This window comes from Odocoileus virginianus, chromosome 9, assembly GCF_023699985.2.
Source record: "Odocoileus virginianus isolate 20LAN1187 ecotype Illinois chromosome 9, Ovbor_1.2, whole genome shotgun sequence".
Lineage (NCBI taxonomy): Eukaryota > Metazoa > Chordata > Mammalia > Artiodactyla > Cervidae > Odocoileus > Odocoileus virginianus.
In genome coordinates, this window is record NC_069682.1 from 72,018,815 (window position 1) to 72,032,998 (window position 14,184).

Here is a 14,184-nt window from a genome sequence, read left to right on the forward strand (position 1 = left end):
AACCCATTTCTTGCCTTTCACCTCACCAGGCTGTGTCATGTTGATTTCTGCAAGCTGAAAGCTTGGCCTCTGGCCTCCTGGGCTGAATTTCCCTGGCCACTGCCGCAGCCTGAGGCCTCAGCTGGAGGAGGCCAAAGCTGCCCCTTCATGGATTCTGGTCCTGGAGGGGCAGGAACCACACCACGGAGCTCTGTGGGCAGGCCCAGTCTGTCACAGGCCTTCTGGTCCTTGAGCGAGATCTTTGATATTAATCATCCACATGTTTCTCTTCTGCTTTCTTATGGGTGTAAAAAGAGGACATTGAAAGGTTGGCTCGGAGGTTAAAATTGCCACCCCTTGTAAAGTTCAGTTACTTGGTTTTCACTTCCTAAAAGTCAGTCTAGAATAGAGCTGTCCAGGGAGAGGAAATTTGTCACTCCCAGCACTGTGTTCTGGGGTTGCTAGGATAACTAATGCAGTGTCTAGACCACTGGCTCATAAGAGATTGTATAAAGAAGGCTGGCCTTTTGGAGGTTATCTGAATACATGGAATTCAGGTAGACCGGCTTCACTGGCCTGCTTTGATAATACCATGAGTCTGCAAGCGCACCACATAGGAATGCATTTGACTAAGTGGATGTGGGGGAAACCAGCGTGTTTAGATAGGATGTTCTTGTTTCAGTGGCACAAAATCGTGTCCTCCTAGAAATAAGACTCTCTCTTTGAGATCATGATTGCTGAGTGTTGACACTATATCCATAACCATGTAGTTGATATACCCTCCATAGTAAAGATTCATAAAATAATTTTAACTTGTAGAAATTATATATATAAATTAAAATTATATACATTAGCACAATAGAAATGCCCTTAATGCTGATGAGCTGTACTTAAAAATAGTTAATGTAAATTTTGTGTTAGCATATTTACCACAATTTTTTTAAATGCTAAAGCAAAAGTATATATACTTACCATAGAAAATGTGGGAAAGAAAGATCATCATCTCCTTACTTAGACAGCTTTCAGTATTTTGTTGTGTTTGTTTTCTTTTATATACACATTACCTGCTCCTAACATGCCTTTCTTTCTTCCCCACCAGATGAAATTAAAGCAGAAATAGAGAAGCAGAGGTAAGCCTGGGCAGCTTCTCCTGGCTGAAGTGCAGTGTGACAGGAATTGGCGGTGGCCATGGGAACGTCTTTCTCTGCGTGTCTCTCCTGTCTCTGGCCCCGGGTTGGGGGGGGCACACTCCCCCAGCCAGTGGTGGACACGTGGCAGGACTCTGTATCTGTCCACACTGACGCCAGGCTAAGAGATTACTGGCTAACAACTGCATATTAGAGGAGAGGCTGTGTGCATGTGTGTACTAAGTTGCGCCCGACTCTCTGCGGCCCCATGGACTGTAGGATCCAATCCAACCCAAGGATTGAACCCCGGTCTCCTGCGTTGTGGGCAGATTCTTTACCCCTCAACCACCGGGGCAGCCCCACAGGAAGGTCCAACAGCTCTAACTTGACCTTCCTTGCCCTCTCCTCTGGGGCTTCCCTGGTGGCTCAGTGGTAAAGAATCCACCTGCTAACATAGGATATGCAGGAAGATCCCCTGGAGGAGGGCACGGCAACCCACTCCAGTATTCCTGCCTGGAGAATTCCATGGACAGAGGAGCCTGGTGGGCTACAGTCCATGGGCTCCCAAGAGTTGGACACGAGTCAGCGACTTAACACCAGCAACCACCTTCACTTGACAGAGGAGGCTAGACCCTGACTCCTGTAGGTCGGGCTTCCTCAGGCAGGAGGACGGCTTGTGCTGTTACAGGGCGGCCCCTAATCCTCAGAGTAATGAAGCCGGAGTCCCCCCTTCAGAAATGCAGCTCTGACGTGGCATCCAGGATCCACATCCAGGTTGCTAATTAGACAGCCTGTCGTCAGAGACCTTGTTTTCTGCGCGTGGTGCCTTGGTGTTTTTTTTCCCCTAATGCGTGTCTTTAAACTCCTCGCTGTCTAGCCCCCCAGATGTAGTTTGCAGGCACTTTTAATTAAATGATTGCAAGTGGTGGGGGCAGGGGGAGTAGCAGAAGCAAGCTTTTTTTCTCATTTCCCCTCTGGCCCTCTCCTGCTTTTCTCCTAGGCTTGGTGCTGCGGCGCCACCAAAGGCAAACTTCATTGAAGCTGACAAGTATTTCCTTCCATTTGAGCTAGCTTGCCAGTCCAGGTCCCCCCGGGTGGTCAGCACGTCCCTCGACTGCTTGCAGGTACTGTATTTCACCTTGGTGGTGTGCAGGGTGTTCTCGCAGGCTACAGGTGGTCCTTTATCCCAGGAGTCCCCAGCCTCCAGGCCATGGACCGGCCCCTCCTGTCAGATCAGCAGCGACAGGAGACTAGAGCAAAGTGCACAATAAACATAATGCGCTCGAATCGTTCTGAAACCATCCTCCCCACTCCCCAGTCCATGGAAGAAGTGTCCTCCATGAAACCGGTCCCTGCTGCCAAAAAGGTTGGGGCCCACTGCCACAGGACCTGTGCTCACCACCCCTGGTACTCAACAATGCTCTGAGTTGGTGGATGGAGGAGCGTTTCACCTCATTCTTTATATTACAGTCAGGGAGGGAAGAATGAGAGGTCTGATCTCTTTACCTAAAAAAGGAATTTGATTCCTAGAAGTATTTTGTTGATCTCTCTTGTGTGTGTTTTCCTAAATGTTTTCTAGCATTGATTGAATTATTGGTACATATGCAGGCACAGAAGGTGTTTTATGCAGCTTCTTTATTGATGGCATTAATACTCATCAAGTAGAGAGAGAGAATCGACTCGAGTTATTTGTGGTGATGGTCTATAAAGTTGCTATGAGCACAGAATTAACAAGTCCTAAAGCGTTGTTCCTGGACGAACTACAGGACTAGGTTCCTGCAAGCCTCTCCAGTCACCTGTTCATCAGGTGATGAACATACAACCTTATTCTTTGTGGGTTTCTATTTGCATGCTTGCGTACTCAGTTGTGTTCGACTCTGTGACCTTGTGGACTGTAGCTCTCAAGGCTCCTCTGTTCATGGAATTTCCCAGGCAAGAATACTGGAGTGAGTTGCCATTTCCTCCTCCAGGGGATCTTCCTGACCCAAGGATTGAACCCGCGTCTCTTGGGTCTCCTGCATTGGCAGGTGGATTCTTTACCACTCAGCCCTCAGGGAAGCTCATGTTTCTGTTTAAAGACACCTTATTTACAACAAACTACATTGTTGATTCATTAGCCTTGAGCTCATGGTCAGTAGCACTGTGACACATGCCTGAACAAAGCTGATCACACATCCTTTCTCTTTAGGGCACATCCCTGCCTTCTTGTTCTTGGCCACAGTAAGATAGCACTCAGCTCTGTGTATGTGGGCCATTTTAAATGGTGAAATCACTAACAAAAAGGACAAAAATGTGAACACCATGGCACTAAATAGATCACAGAAAAGTTACTGCTTACAGTGAGAGAGCTGAAACAAGGCGGCAGGGCAGCTCCTTGTTTGACCTCAGTTGGGAACTTGACCTTCAAGTGATTCAAATTTTTCTCTGCACTGTGGGTGTCCACAAATGACCATGTTAGTATCCCAGGTATTGATTTGGAACTTACATTTTAGTAAATGGGAGCATTCACAAGTGCAAATCCATGAATAATGAGACTGACTGTATTTAGGACCCCATGTAGCCTTGTTATAAATTCCTTTAGACCGGTGAAGAAGCAGCCGTGCAGAAGTTAGGGCGACTTGTCTAGGGGCGCGCAGATAGTGAGGGACAGAAACAGTGCTACAGCTCGGGTTTCTTAATGTTTAGTCGAGCATTCTTGAATTTTTCCTGAGGTCTGCTCCTAGAGCTTTGATTCCCCCAAGAAACATTTATTTTTAACCCCAGTGGGAACCTACAGCAATGAAAAGAGCTTGATAAATTTTTTAAAAATACAGTGGAGCAGTACACAGTTTACTAGTACTTTCCAGAGCAGGAATAGGGAATAGGTTCTGTATTATGATTGCTTAGAAGCTGCGTTGAAAAATTACCTGGAGCCTCATCTGGATTTCTTGAGAATGTGCCACAAGTGACTGGTTATGTCTGCTGAGACACAGGGCTGCCAAGTGGCGATGGGCATGCCACACTTTTGGCATCTCTAGTCTAATATTTACTCTATTAATCTCTCTTCTTTGCTATAGCTGTACTTAAAAATTGATGACAGTTTCTTCACAGAAGCAGCTCTTCCAAATGAAAAGCCATTTTCTCATTCAATATAATTCTGTACAGATTGTCCTGTGTGAAGCATGTCATCAGCCAAGAATTTTCAAATGCCAGGCCCAAATCCTACTTCTAGCCCAAAATATTTGTTGCTCTGAACATTTTCTGAGGAAAATTTGGCTTAAGTTTAATTTTCATTGTTTTGTCCTCATATTAAGGTTTAGTTTGGAAGCTGGTGCCGATAGTTACCATTATTGATGCTAAACAACAGCTAACGTCTTGAGCACTCAGCCTGTGCTGGGCCCCATGCTAAGAGCTTTATCCCCATCTTTGTGTTTAATCTTCCCAACAACTGTCTGAGCTTCTTACCCTTATCCTCATTTTTGAATGAATGAAACTGAGGCTTAGAGAATAAAGTGTCCAGCCCTGCCAAGTTCCTCCAGCCAGGCGTGATGGGATTGGGTGGGCATCTAGGACTTGTTTACTCCAAGCCTGTGTTTTTAATCAGGGGTCCTTAAATGATCAGTTCAGTCAGTTCAATTGCTCAGTCGTGCCCGACTCTTTGTGACCCCATGAACCGCAGCACTACCAGGCCTCTGTCCGTTACCAACTCCCGGAGTTTACTCCAACTCCTGTCCATTGAGTTGGTGATTCCATCCAACCATCTCATCCTCTGTCGTCCCCTTCTCCTCCCGCCTTCAATCTTTCCCAGCATCAGGGTCTTTTCCAATGAGTCAGCTCTTTGCATCAGGTGGCCAAACTACTGGAGTTTCAGCTTCAGCATCAGTCCTTCCAATGAATATTCAGGACTGATTTCTTCTAGGATGGACTGGTTGGATCTCCTTGCTGTCCCAGGGACTCTCAAGCGTCTTCTCCAACACCACAGTTCAAAAGTATCAATTCTTCGGCACTCAGCTTTCTTATAGTCCAACTCTCACATCCATATATAACTACTGGAAAAACCATAGCCTTGACTAGATGGACCTTTGTTGGCAAAGTACTGTCTCTGCTTTTTCGTATGCTGTCTGGGTTAGTCATAGCTTTTCTTCCGAGGAGTAAGCGCCTTTTAATTTCATGGCTGCAATCACCATCTGCAGTGATTTTGGAGCCCCCAAAAATAAAGTCAACCACTGTTTCCCCATCTATTTTCCATGAAGTGATGGGACCGGATGCCGTGATCTTAGTTTTCTGAATGTTGAGTTTTAAGCCTACTTTTTCACTCTCCTCTTTCACTTTCATCAAGAGGCTCTTTAGTTCTTCTTCTGTTTCTGCCATAAGGGTGGTGTCATCTGTGTGTCTGAGGTTATTGATATTTCTACCAGCAATCTTGATTACAGCTTGTGCTTCATCCAGCCCAAGGTTTCTCATGATGTACTCTGCATATAAGTTAAATAAGCAGGGTGACAATATACAGTCTTGACATACTCCTTTTCCTATTTGGAACCAGTCTGTGCAAATCTGGTCTGCATCCTGCTTTGGTGAATAAAAGTTCTATTGGAACATGGCTGCCTTAATCTGTTTAGACTGATGTAGCAGAATAATACAGACAAGAGACATTTATTTCCCTCAGGTTTCTGGAGGTTGAGGGGCCATGACAAGGGGCCAGCTGGTTGAGTTCCTGGTGAGCCCTCGTCCTGGTTTGTAGATGGCAGGTTGTCACTGTGTCCTCAGGTGGCAGACAGAGCGAGCCAGGAGTCTGGTCTCTTCTTTTTGACGTTTATTTGACTGCACTGGGTCTTAGTTTCAGCACGCTGGGTCTTGGTTGTGTCGTGTAGCATCTTTGGTGCCAGTGTGTAGGCTCTAGTTGTGGCTCACAGGCTCCAGAGTGTGGGCTCGGTAGTTGTGACATGCAGGCTAGGTTGCTCCACAGCATGTGGGATCTTAGTACCCTGACCACAGATCAAACCTATGTACCCTGCATCGCAAGGCAGATTGTTAACCACTGACCACCAGGGAAGTCTCTTCTCATTGGGCATCAATCCCATCATGAGGACCCCACTCTCATGGCCTCATCCAGATTTAATCACCTCCACAAGACCCTCTGACTACCATCACATGGAGGGTTAGGACTTCAGTTGGGGAGACACAAGCATTCAGTTCATAACAACAGCTGGGCCCTTTTGTTAGCTGCTTTCTATCTACTACAGCTGAGTTGAAGAGTTGGAACGGAGACTGTATGACCTGCAAAGCCTGAATGTTTAGCCGGTGGTCCTCTACAGAAAAAGGTTGCTGACCTCCACTCTTCGCTATTAGCCTGTACTTCTGGCCTCTTTCATTATAGTCTGTGTTTTCCTAGAAATGGTCTTTTTTCTGAAACTCAGTGTACATGCGAGTATGATTTCTGGTGGAAACGCTGACATCCTGCTTTGCTTCAGCAACTTGAGTTACAGTACCTGTCTTGATGCTTTTGGCGTTAGCTCTTTTTTACACTGGAAGTTCTCTGTGATGTAGTAGGTACACCAGGATTTCTTTGCTTAGTATACAAAATGTGTTGTCCTTTTTATGACATTAAAAAGTGGCTAGGTGCTCCCTGGAATACTGAATGAAAAAAAATGATTTCCTCTTGGGGTTTGTCCTTGCGCAGCCTGTTCAACTGGCTTTTCTGGGTGTGGGCGAGGTGTCTTCTGCCTTGGAAGTGGAGGGCCATTGTTCAGGAGGAAAGGTTGGTTTGGTCAGGGTTGAAGCCAGCTGTGGGTGCATCCGTATTGTGCCCTGGGCGTTTTAAGGCGTCCCTTTTTTAGCCTGGAAAGTTGAGGGGGTAGCAGAGATGCTTTGGGTTTGGTTTGCTACAAGTACAGAGCTCAGCATTCCCTTTCCCCCCCGGAGAAGCCTTCCCTTGTTCTCACTTCTCCCAAATAATAAAGATCCTTTCCTTCCGCACCTGGTCTCTACACGATACCCTAAGGCCAGGACCTGGGGGAGAGAGAACTAGTTCAGTCTTGTCTAAACTAGTTAGTGATCTCCAGGTTTTTCTGGGCATAGACCAACCACAGAAATTATTTTTGAGAATATTCTCTCACAGTATTTCTTCAATTATAAGATTATATACACGTGCTACTGTTATTACAGTACATACATTATAAACCATACAAAAATAGACCTTTGAAAGAGTACGATAAAAAGAAGAAATAGAGTTCTAATATTTTCTTTCTACATAAAGCTGTGGGAAACCACTGGTCTAAGCTACCTGGTTCGTATCACAAGCATTATCTTTTAGCTTTTATTTCTAAAAGAAGTTGTTTGTTTTAATGCTTATTTTAAAATCAATGTGTAATAATATATGTTGTACATGACTATATTCTCTGTTAGAAATTTCTTTTAGAACTGTATAGATAAGGCTGAAGTCCCTTAGACCACTGGCCCCAGGCCCAGTTGCCTGTTTTGATGTTTAATTCTTTTTTTTCTAAACATAAATCATACCATCTATGATACCATTTTCCTGTAGAGGACTGCATGCTAAATATTTAGGCTTTTTGCAGGTCACATAGTCTCCATTCCAACTCTTCAACTCAGCCACAGTAGCTGGAAATGATATCATATACCGTTTGTACTTGTGTAGGTTTTGCTGTGGCCTGCTTTTTACAACATTGGTTTTAATGTCTGTTAAACACCCCATGCAAGTAGAGGGCACCCCTGGTAAATGACACGCTGCCATTGCATTTACTCCTCCTCCTCCTGAGACTTCCCAGATGGTTCATCCACCTGATGGTGCTGGAGACACAGCAGCCGTGGGTTCGATCCTGGATCGAGAAGAGCCTGGGAGAAGGAGATGGCAACCCGCCCCAGCTTTCTTGCCAGGGAAATCACATCGGCAGAGGAGCCTGGCAGGTTACGGTCCATGGGGTCACAAACGAGTCAGATATGACTTAGCAGCTGAACAATAACAACCGCAGCGCTGCCCTCACAGGAAGCCAGCCTGTGGAGCAGTGAAGAGAGGGAATGAGACAAAGGGCATCTGGACTTGTTCTTCAGAAACACACGAGGGGCCTCCCTGGCAGCCAGTGGTTACGACCCTGCACTCCGTAGCATGGGGTGCAGGTTGGATCCCTGATCAGGAGCATGAGATCCCACGTGGGCTGACAGGGCCAGGAATAAATAAAAACCAAAACCACACTGGAGCAGCTCCCTGCCTCCATCTGAGCTCCCCGGGCTTGATCCTCAGCCCCACGGTGTGTGCAGGCCTCTCCTGCTCCCTCGGTCCAGCAGTGTCATATTTCTGCTCGCAGCCTCTCTCTCTCAACCAGTCTTTCTTCCTGTGTGTTGAACAGCGGTGCTTTCGAGGCTAATAATGAGGAAAAGCCAATGAGAAGTAGCGTGAGGACTTGGCGGGGGGCATGTCTGCGTGTCTCAGGGGCCGCGGCCCTGTGATCGCCTCGTGAGCTGTGTCACTCCAGGCAGGCAGATCAAGAATGTGACAGGCCAGAAACCAAAAGGATAAAGAACAGAGCAGCATCTGTTAGAGTCTTTACTAAGTTGCTGGAAGCAGAGGGTGCCTTAGAGTTCATGGACCCCAGAGGGGCTATAGCAGATGAGTGGTTCTTTTTATTCAGTCAGCCATCAGGACAACCTGGACGGGGAGAAAAACATTGTTTCCTGGGTTCTACCTGACCAACCTGGTCGAGCACGTCTGCATTGAGGTCCAGGAATCTCTTATCTGTCACAGGCTCGCTCTCTGATGCTGAATATCAACCTGGCTTTGAAACCATCCTGACCTTTGAGTTCCCTTCCAGCTCTCAGATTGTCCCTGACGAAATCCAGGTCAGGAGGGAGCTGGCCCGTGTCCAAACCGATCCATCACCTGACCCCGAGGGCACAGCCCGGACAGCCTCGTCTCTGCAGCAGCATGGGTGACACACAGTTTGATAGCGTCAGTGCAGAATTCATTGAGGGCTTTTACTTTAATTTTTGGAATGGAAAATGCACGGGCGTGATTCACCATTCAGAAAGAACGAAAGCCTGAGCCACAGAATGTCTTAGTCCTGCTCCTGCTCACAGCTGCTTAGTTTCCCCTAAGCTCAAGCAAAACTTGTTATCATTAGTTTTTATGCATCTTGCCTTTTGGTGGTGGGTGGGGTGGAAGGTTTTTTTAACAGCTTGAGATATGGTTCAGGTGCATACAGTTCACCTGTCTGAGGTATACAATTCCGTGACTTTCCTATATTGACGGAGTTGTGCAGCCATATTAGAGACCATCTTTATCCTCGGAAAGAAGCCCCATATTTGCCCATTTTTGCCGTCACTTCCTATTTCCCTGGAATCCCCCAGCTCTAGGTAGTTGCTAACAACTTCTGTCTCTGTTATATATAGTTTTTAATTCCTCCTTTTTTTTTTTTTTAATTTATTTGGCTGTGCCGGGTCTTAGTTGCAGCGTATGGGATCTAGTTCCCCAAGCAGGGATCGAACCCAGGCCCCGTGCTGTGTTAGGAGCCAGGAGTCTTAACCACTGGACCACCAGGGAAGTCCCTAACTCCTCCATCTTCCACAGAAGTGGTTGTGCACTGGGGCCATTCTGCACATGCCTTTTCCCCCGGCCACTCTCAGCATCATGGGCTCTTCTGTCATCAGGAGTCAGCCCAGATAATGTGCTTTTGGGGTGACCATTCCCCCCGCACCCAGGGGGAGCAGAGGGATCTCTGGGAACCGGAAGTTAAAGGCCAAGCCTACCACCTGCCTCTTAACTGCTGTGGATGGCCTCAGCCTTAGCCAGGCAGAAACTTCTCACATCTGTGCTTTCTGTGTTTAGAAACTCATCGCTTATGGGCACATCACCGGCAACGCCCCTGACAGTGGCGCCCCCGGCAAGCGGTTGATTGACAGGATCGTGGAAACCATTTGCAACTGTTTTCAAGGCCCTCAGACCGATGAAGGAGTTCAGTTACAAATCATTAAGGTATTTCTGTCTGCCTGTCTAGTCTGGATTTTAAATGAGACAACTCATCCCCTTTGGGAATTTGAATTTCTGATTTACCATGTGTTAGTTGTCTCAGGAGGCACTGAGCTAGAGCAGAAATATGTAAGCATCACTTAGATCTTTTGTTAAGTGTCAGAACTGATTAGCGTGGACCAAAACAGAAGAGCAGAAACAGGTGTGTTTTCAAAGTAAATAGTTCCGCTAATAATCACATAAATTGCTTGTGAATTAGATTGACTTGAAATCCTCTACTCTCTCCTCTTCAATTTCTGGATTCCTGGACTGCCATTTCTTAGCAGGTCCTGTGCTGATGCTTTTATCACTGGTTTGCCTCTGTCCCTTTGTCCTCCCTTCCCATCATCCTTTCCATTTCTGCTGCCAGGAATGGTTTGGCGTGGGATGGTCCCGTCTGCTTGTCAGAACCAGTCAGGATAGATGTGGTCAACGTTTCAAATCCTAAGTTCTGGACATGGTAGCTTTGTGAGGGACAGTTCCGTGCTAGCTGCACCCTACTTCAAGCTCCCTTGAAAATCCACCAGGGAACTGGGAAGCTGATCCCCCCACCCCACCCTGCACCTCCATCTAAACGTGTATATTTTGTGATCGACGTATGTGAGATCAGGTTGGAGCGTTTTCCCTCCTGAGAGAAGTGTCTGTTTTTTTGGCTTTTTAAAAAGTAAGCTGGTAGAGAGCATGCTTGAACACAGTTCAGTCACTTCACATAACGTGGGTTCTATGGAGTTAATAAGTGTGTTTAAACTTTTTTGAACTTGGAGCAGCAGGGACTTGGCTCTTGGTACTAATGATCCAGTTTAGCTCACAGAGCCATCTTCTTAAACCAGACCAAATAAAAACAAAGGCAAACCTCGTAGAAAAGTTGGGCTATGAGAGGATGGGCAGTGGGCGCTCCCGAAGATCAAAGTTTTGGATTTTTGTTTCAGGCTCTTCTCACTGCGGTCACATCCCCACACATTGAAATTCATGAGGGCACTATCCTGCAGACGGTCAGGACATGTTACAATATCTATTTGGCCAGCAAAAATCTCATCAATCAAACCACCGCCAAGGCTACCCTGACTCAGATGCTGAATGTCATTTTCGCCCGCATGGAAAACCAAGTGGTGAGTGGCAGCAGTTACCAGCTGCTGCGGGTGGGCCACCATCCCGTGCTGTGTGGCCTCCGTGCCTGGCGAAGCGTCTGAGCACCCTGTCATCAATCCCTTCTTCCTCTGAATTCTCCGCACTCTGTTTCTGCCCTTGCTTTAAAAAGCAGAGAGAGAATCTCGATGGGTTTTGAAATTTGCATTCCAGATTTGCTGTGAGTTTGTTGAAGGAATTGATTTCCTTTTTTAAATTCTGTCCTTCTGTTTGGATATTCTTTATGCAACAGGCTGGCTTTTTTTTCTGTTCCTTATCAAAACGCTGGATCCTTTTAGACTGAATCCTTTTTTCGTTGCCTTTCAGTTGCAGGAGGCCAGAGAATTGGAAAAACCAATCCATTCGAAACCCCAGTCCCCTGTGATCCAAGCTGCAGCAGTGTCCCCAAAGTTCAATCGTTTGAAGCAGAGCCAGGCACAGAGCAAACCAGCGACTCCTGAAAAGGCAGATTTGAGCAATGGCGAGCACGCCGGGAGTGGTTCTGCGGCGATTGCAGAGAATGGACACGCCCCCAGAGAGGGAGGCCTATCGTGCTCAGGTACGGCCCCTGCACCGCCCCCATCTTCGTCAGGGGGCTGCTGAAGGAGTGGTCTGGCGTCATGGCAGGAAACCTCCGGTAGCTCTTCTATTTCTGGGCCTCCCCCTTGACTTCCCCTTTGCTTTTCTCTTACGAAACACAACCCAAGAGGTAGAGTGTCTCAGATCCTGTTGTTAGTTGTGAGTGTCTTTGGTTTTCTTTTTGGTGGGGGGGGGGGGGGTTGTTCCTGGAATATATCTAGCTACTGCTATTTGATGTCAACTGTAGTGCCGTGGGTTCACTTTGGAGTGCTCGTCTCCCAGGAGGTAATCATTTGGGTGGTCAAGCATTTAATGTCTGTTTCACCTGCCAGAGGAGGATACGGACATCATCTGTCACACATACACAGGCTCTCTGCCCACCTACAGGCAGTTAGTCACTGTTTATGGACGTCTTAGAAAGGAGCCAGAAGCTGGGGGGTGGATTCACAGAGGAACAGATACACGACTCTGTCTTCTGAGACCAAGTACACCACTACGTGGTTGTGTTTGCTTTTTTTAAATGAAAGCGACCTTCCACACCTGATGATAGTCTTGAAGTAAATAAAACATTAGGCATGAAATTTTTGAATTGGGTTGTCACATAAGATTATTTTTTAATATTTACCTCTCTTTCGCTGTGCAATTTGTGCAAACAAAATCCTAAATTCTAAAATTTTATAAGAATATACTTTACTCTCAAGTGATTGCTGCCAAATAATTTTTCACTCTAGCTGATGCTTCTACAACAAAGTATCTGACCCGCCTTTATATCTTCTTCTGCCCCATTATTGGCAGTGAGGTCTGTTGGCGGTATGTTCGCTACCAGAGCCCATACTTGAGCAGTTTTTTGTTCCTCTGTAATTTACCAGAGCTTGGCATGGGTAGGAAGAGACCCATTGTTGTTGCTGGAATGTTGTTCTGTATCACTTCTCCCAGGGCAAGGATCAGAGAGAAAGGTGCCCCGGAGAACCATGCGTGGCTTGGGTGAGCACTGTGGGCTGCTCAGTGTCACGTGTCTTGGAAGGTGTTCAAGAAGTCCTGACTCACCTTCTGTATCTCTGTTCATCTTTGCCTTATTAACTCTCAGAGCAAGGAGCAGGCAGGTTTTTACTGGAACCTTTATCAGACTGTGACCAATCAACAGATATTAATATTTAAACACACTGTAGTGAGCGTAACCGTGCAGATGAAGAAGCGGGTCTTCCTAAGCCACATGAAAGTGCTTCCACGGCAGCCCATTTTCCACTCAGCAGCCAAAGTGATCTTTTAAAAGCATGGATTAGATCAGGACCTCCCTCTGGTGATTTCCCATCCTGCCCCATCTCCACGCCATCCAGGCCCTGTGTGTCCTGCCCCCAGCCCCGCCCCTTCCTCCGCTTCCTCCCCGTTTGTTACAGGACGTGCAGGTGGTGGCTCTGCTTCTTGAAAAGCAGTGCTTGCTCTTGGTATCTTGGCACCTACGTCCCTTCCTTACCCCGCCTTTGTCTTCAGGTCTCGTTTCTAACTGATCCCCTCTCTGAAACTCCCCATCACTCTGTCCCGTCACCCTCTCTTATTTTCCTCATGGCACTGATCACTGCTGCAGATGACTGAAGACTTTGTGTTCACTTGTTCCTGGTCTAAGGCATCGGCCACCCTGTTCACCACAATATTCCCAACACCTGGTCTGGTGCCTAATACACATACTCTGTAAATACCTTTTTTACTGAATGGAGTTGGCGGGGGTGGGGGGGTGGGGATATGATTTCTAGAATATGGTTTTACAGAAACCCAGGAACCTAAAATTCTGCTCTAACACAGAATGCCTTACACTTAGCATATTGCTGTGGATTTTGTTGCCACAAGGCATAATACACCCCATGAGGCTTCTCCCAAGATTGTGGGCATCAGAGTGCCTGTAGGAATCAGACCACAAACTTGCAAGTGGTAGTTCAGAGTGGAGGTGCACCATCGCCCTTAAGAGGGACAGGTCTCCAGTTGTCCAGATGTGGCTCTGAAGAAAGAACGTGGCCTTCAGGAGAACCAGATGAGGCACCTGGGAGGAAGGGGAGCCTGAGAGGCAGATGGCAGAGCTTGCTGGCCAACAGACACAGCACCCTGGGCTTGAGTTCAGGCTGCCGAGGCCCCCGGGGCCTCCAGTGCCTCTGTGACCAAGATGACCTGTCCAGCGCTCCTCTTGGTTCCCTCCCGTGGACTGGCCCCAGGCAGTCACTGAGCCAGGTGTGGTCCTTGCCACCTGGGTGCTCCACACACGTTGCCCTACTTCACTGGGAACCCTCCCGGGCCTTCCTGAGATAATGTGCCTGCCGGTGGAATTTGTGTGGATGACAACTCAGCAGCAAACCAGAGGGTCTTCCTCCCCTTGGCAGTTTTTAC

At 47.2% G+C, this 14,184-nt stretch overlaps 1 protein-coding gene across 3 annotated transcripts in view; it reads left to right on the forward strand.

Moving 5' to 3' along the window:
* ARFGEF2 (ARF guanine nucleotide exchange factor 2) overlaps positions 1–14,184 on the forward strand; it is an 81,406-nt gene that overhangs the window by 11,893 nt on the left and 55,329 nt on the right. For 2 of the 3 annotated variants that reach the window (XM_070472738.1, XM_020906206.2), the window contains exons 2-6: positions 1,079–1,109; positions 2,107–2,230; positions 9,925–10,071; positions 11,034–11,213; positions 11,557–11,788. In XM_070472738.1, the coding sequence (XP_070328839.1) occupies positions 1,079–1,109; positions 2,107–2,230; positions 9,925–10,071; positions 11,034–11,213; positions 11,557–11,788 (714 nt within the window). Of the gene's footprint in view, positions 1–1,078; positions 1,110–2,106; positions 2,231–9,924; positions 10,072–11,033; positions 11,214–11,556; positions 11,789–14,184 lie in introns of those variants that run through there. The other variant, XM_070472739.1, reaches the window with a different exon arrangement.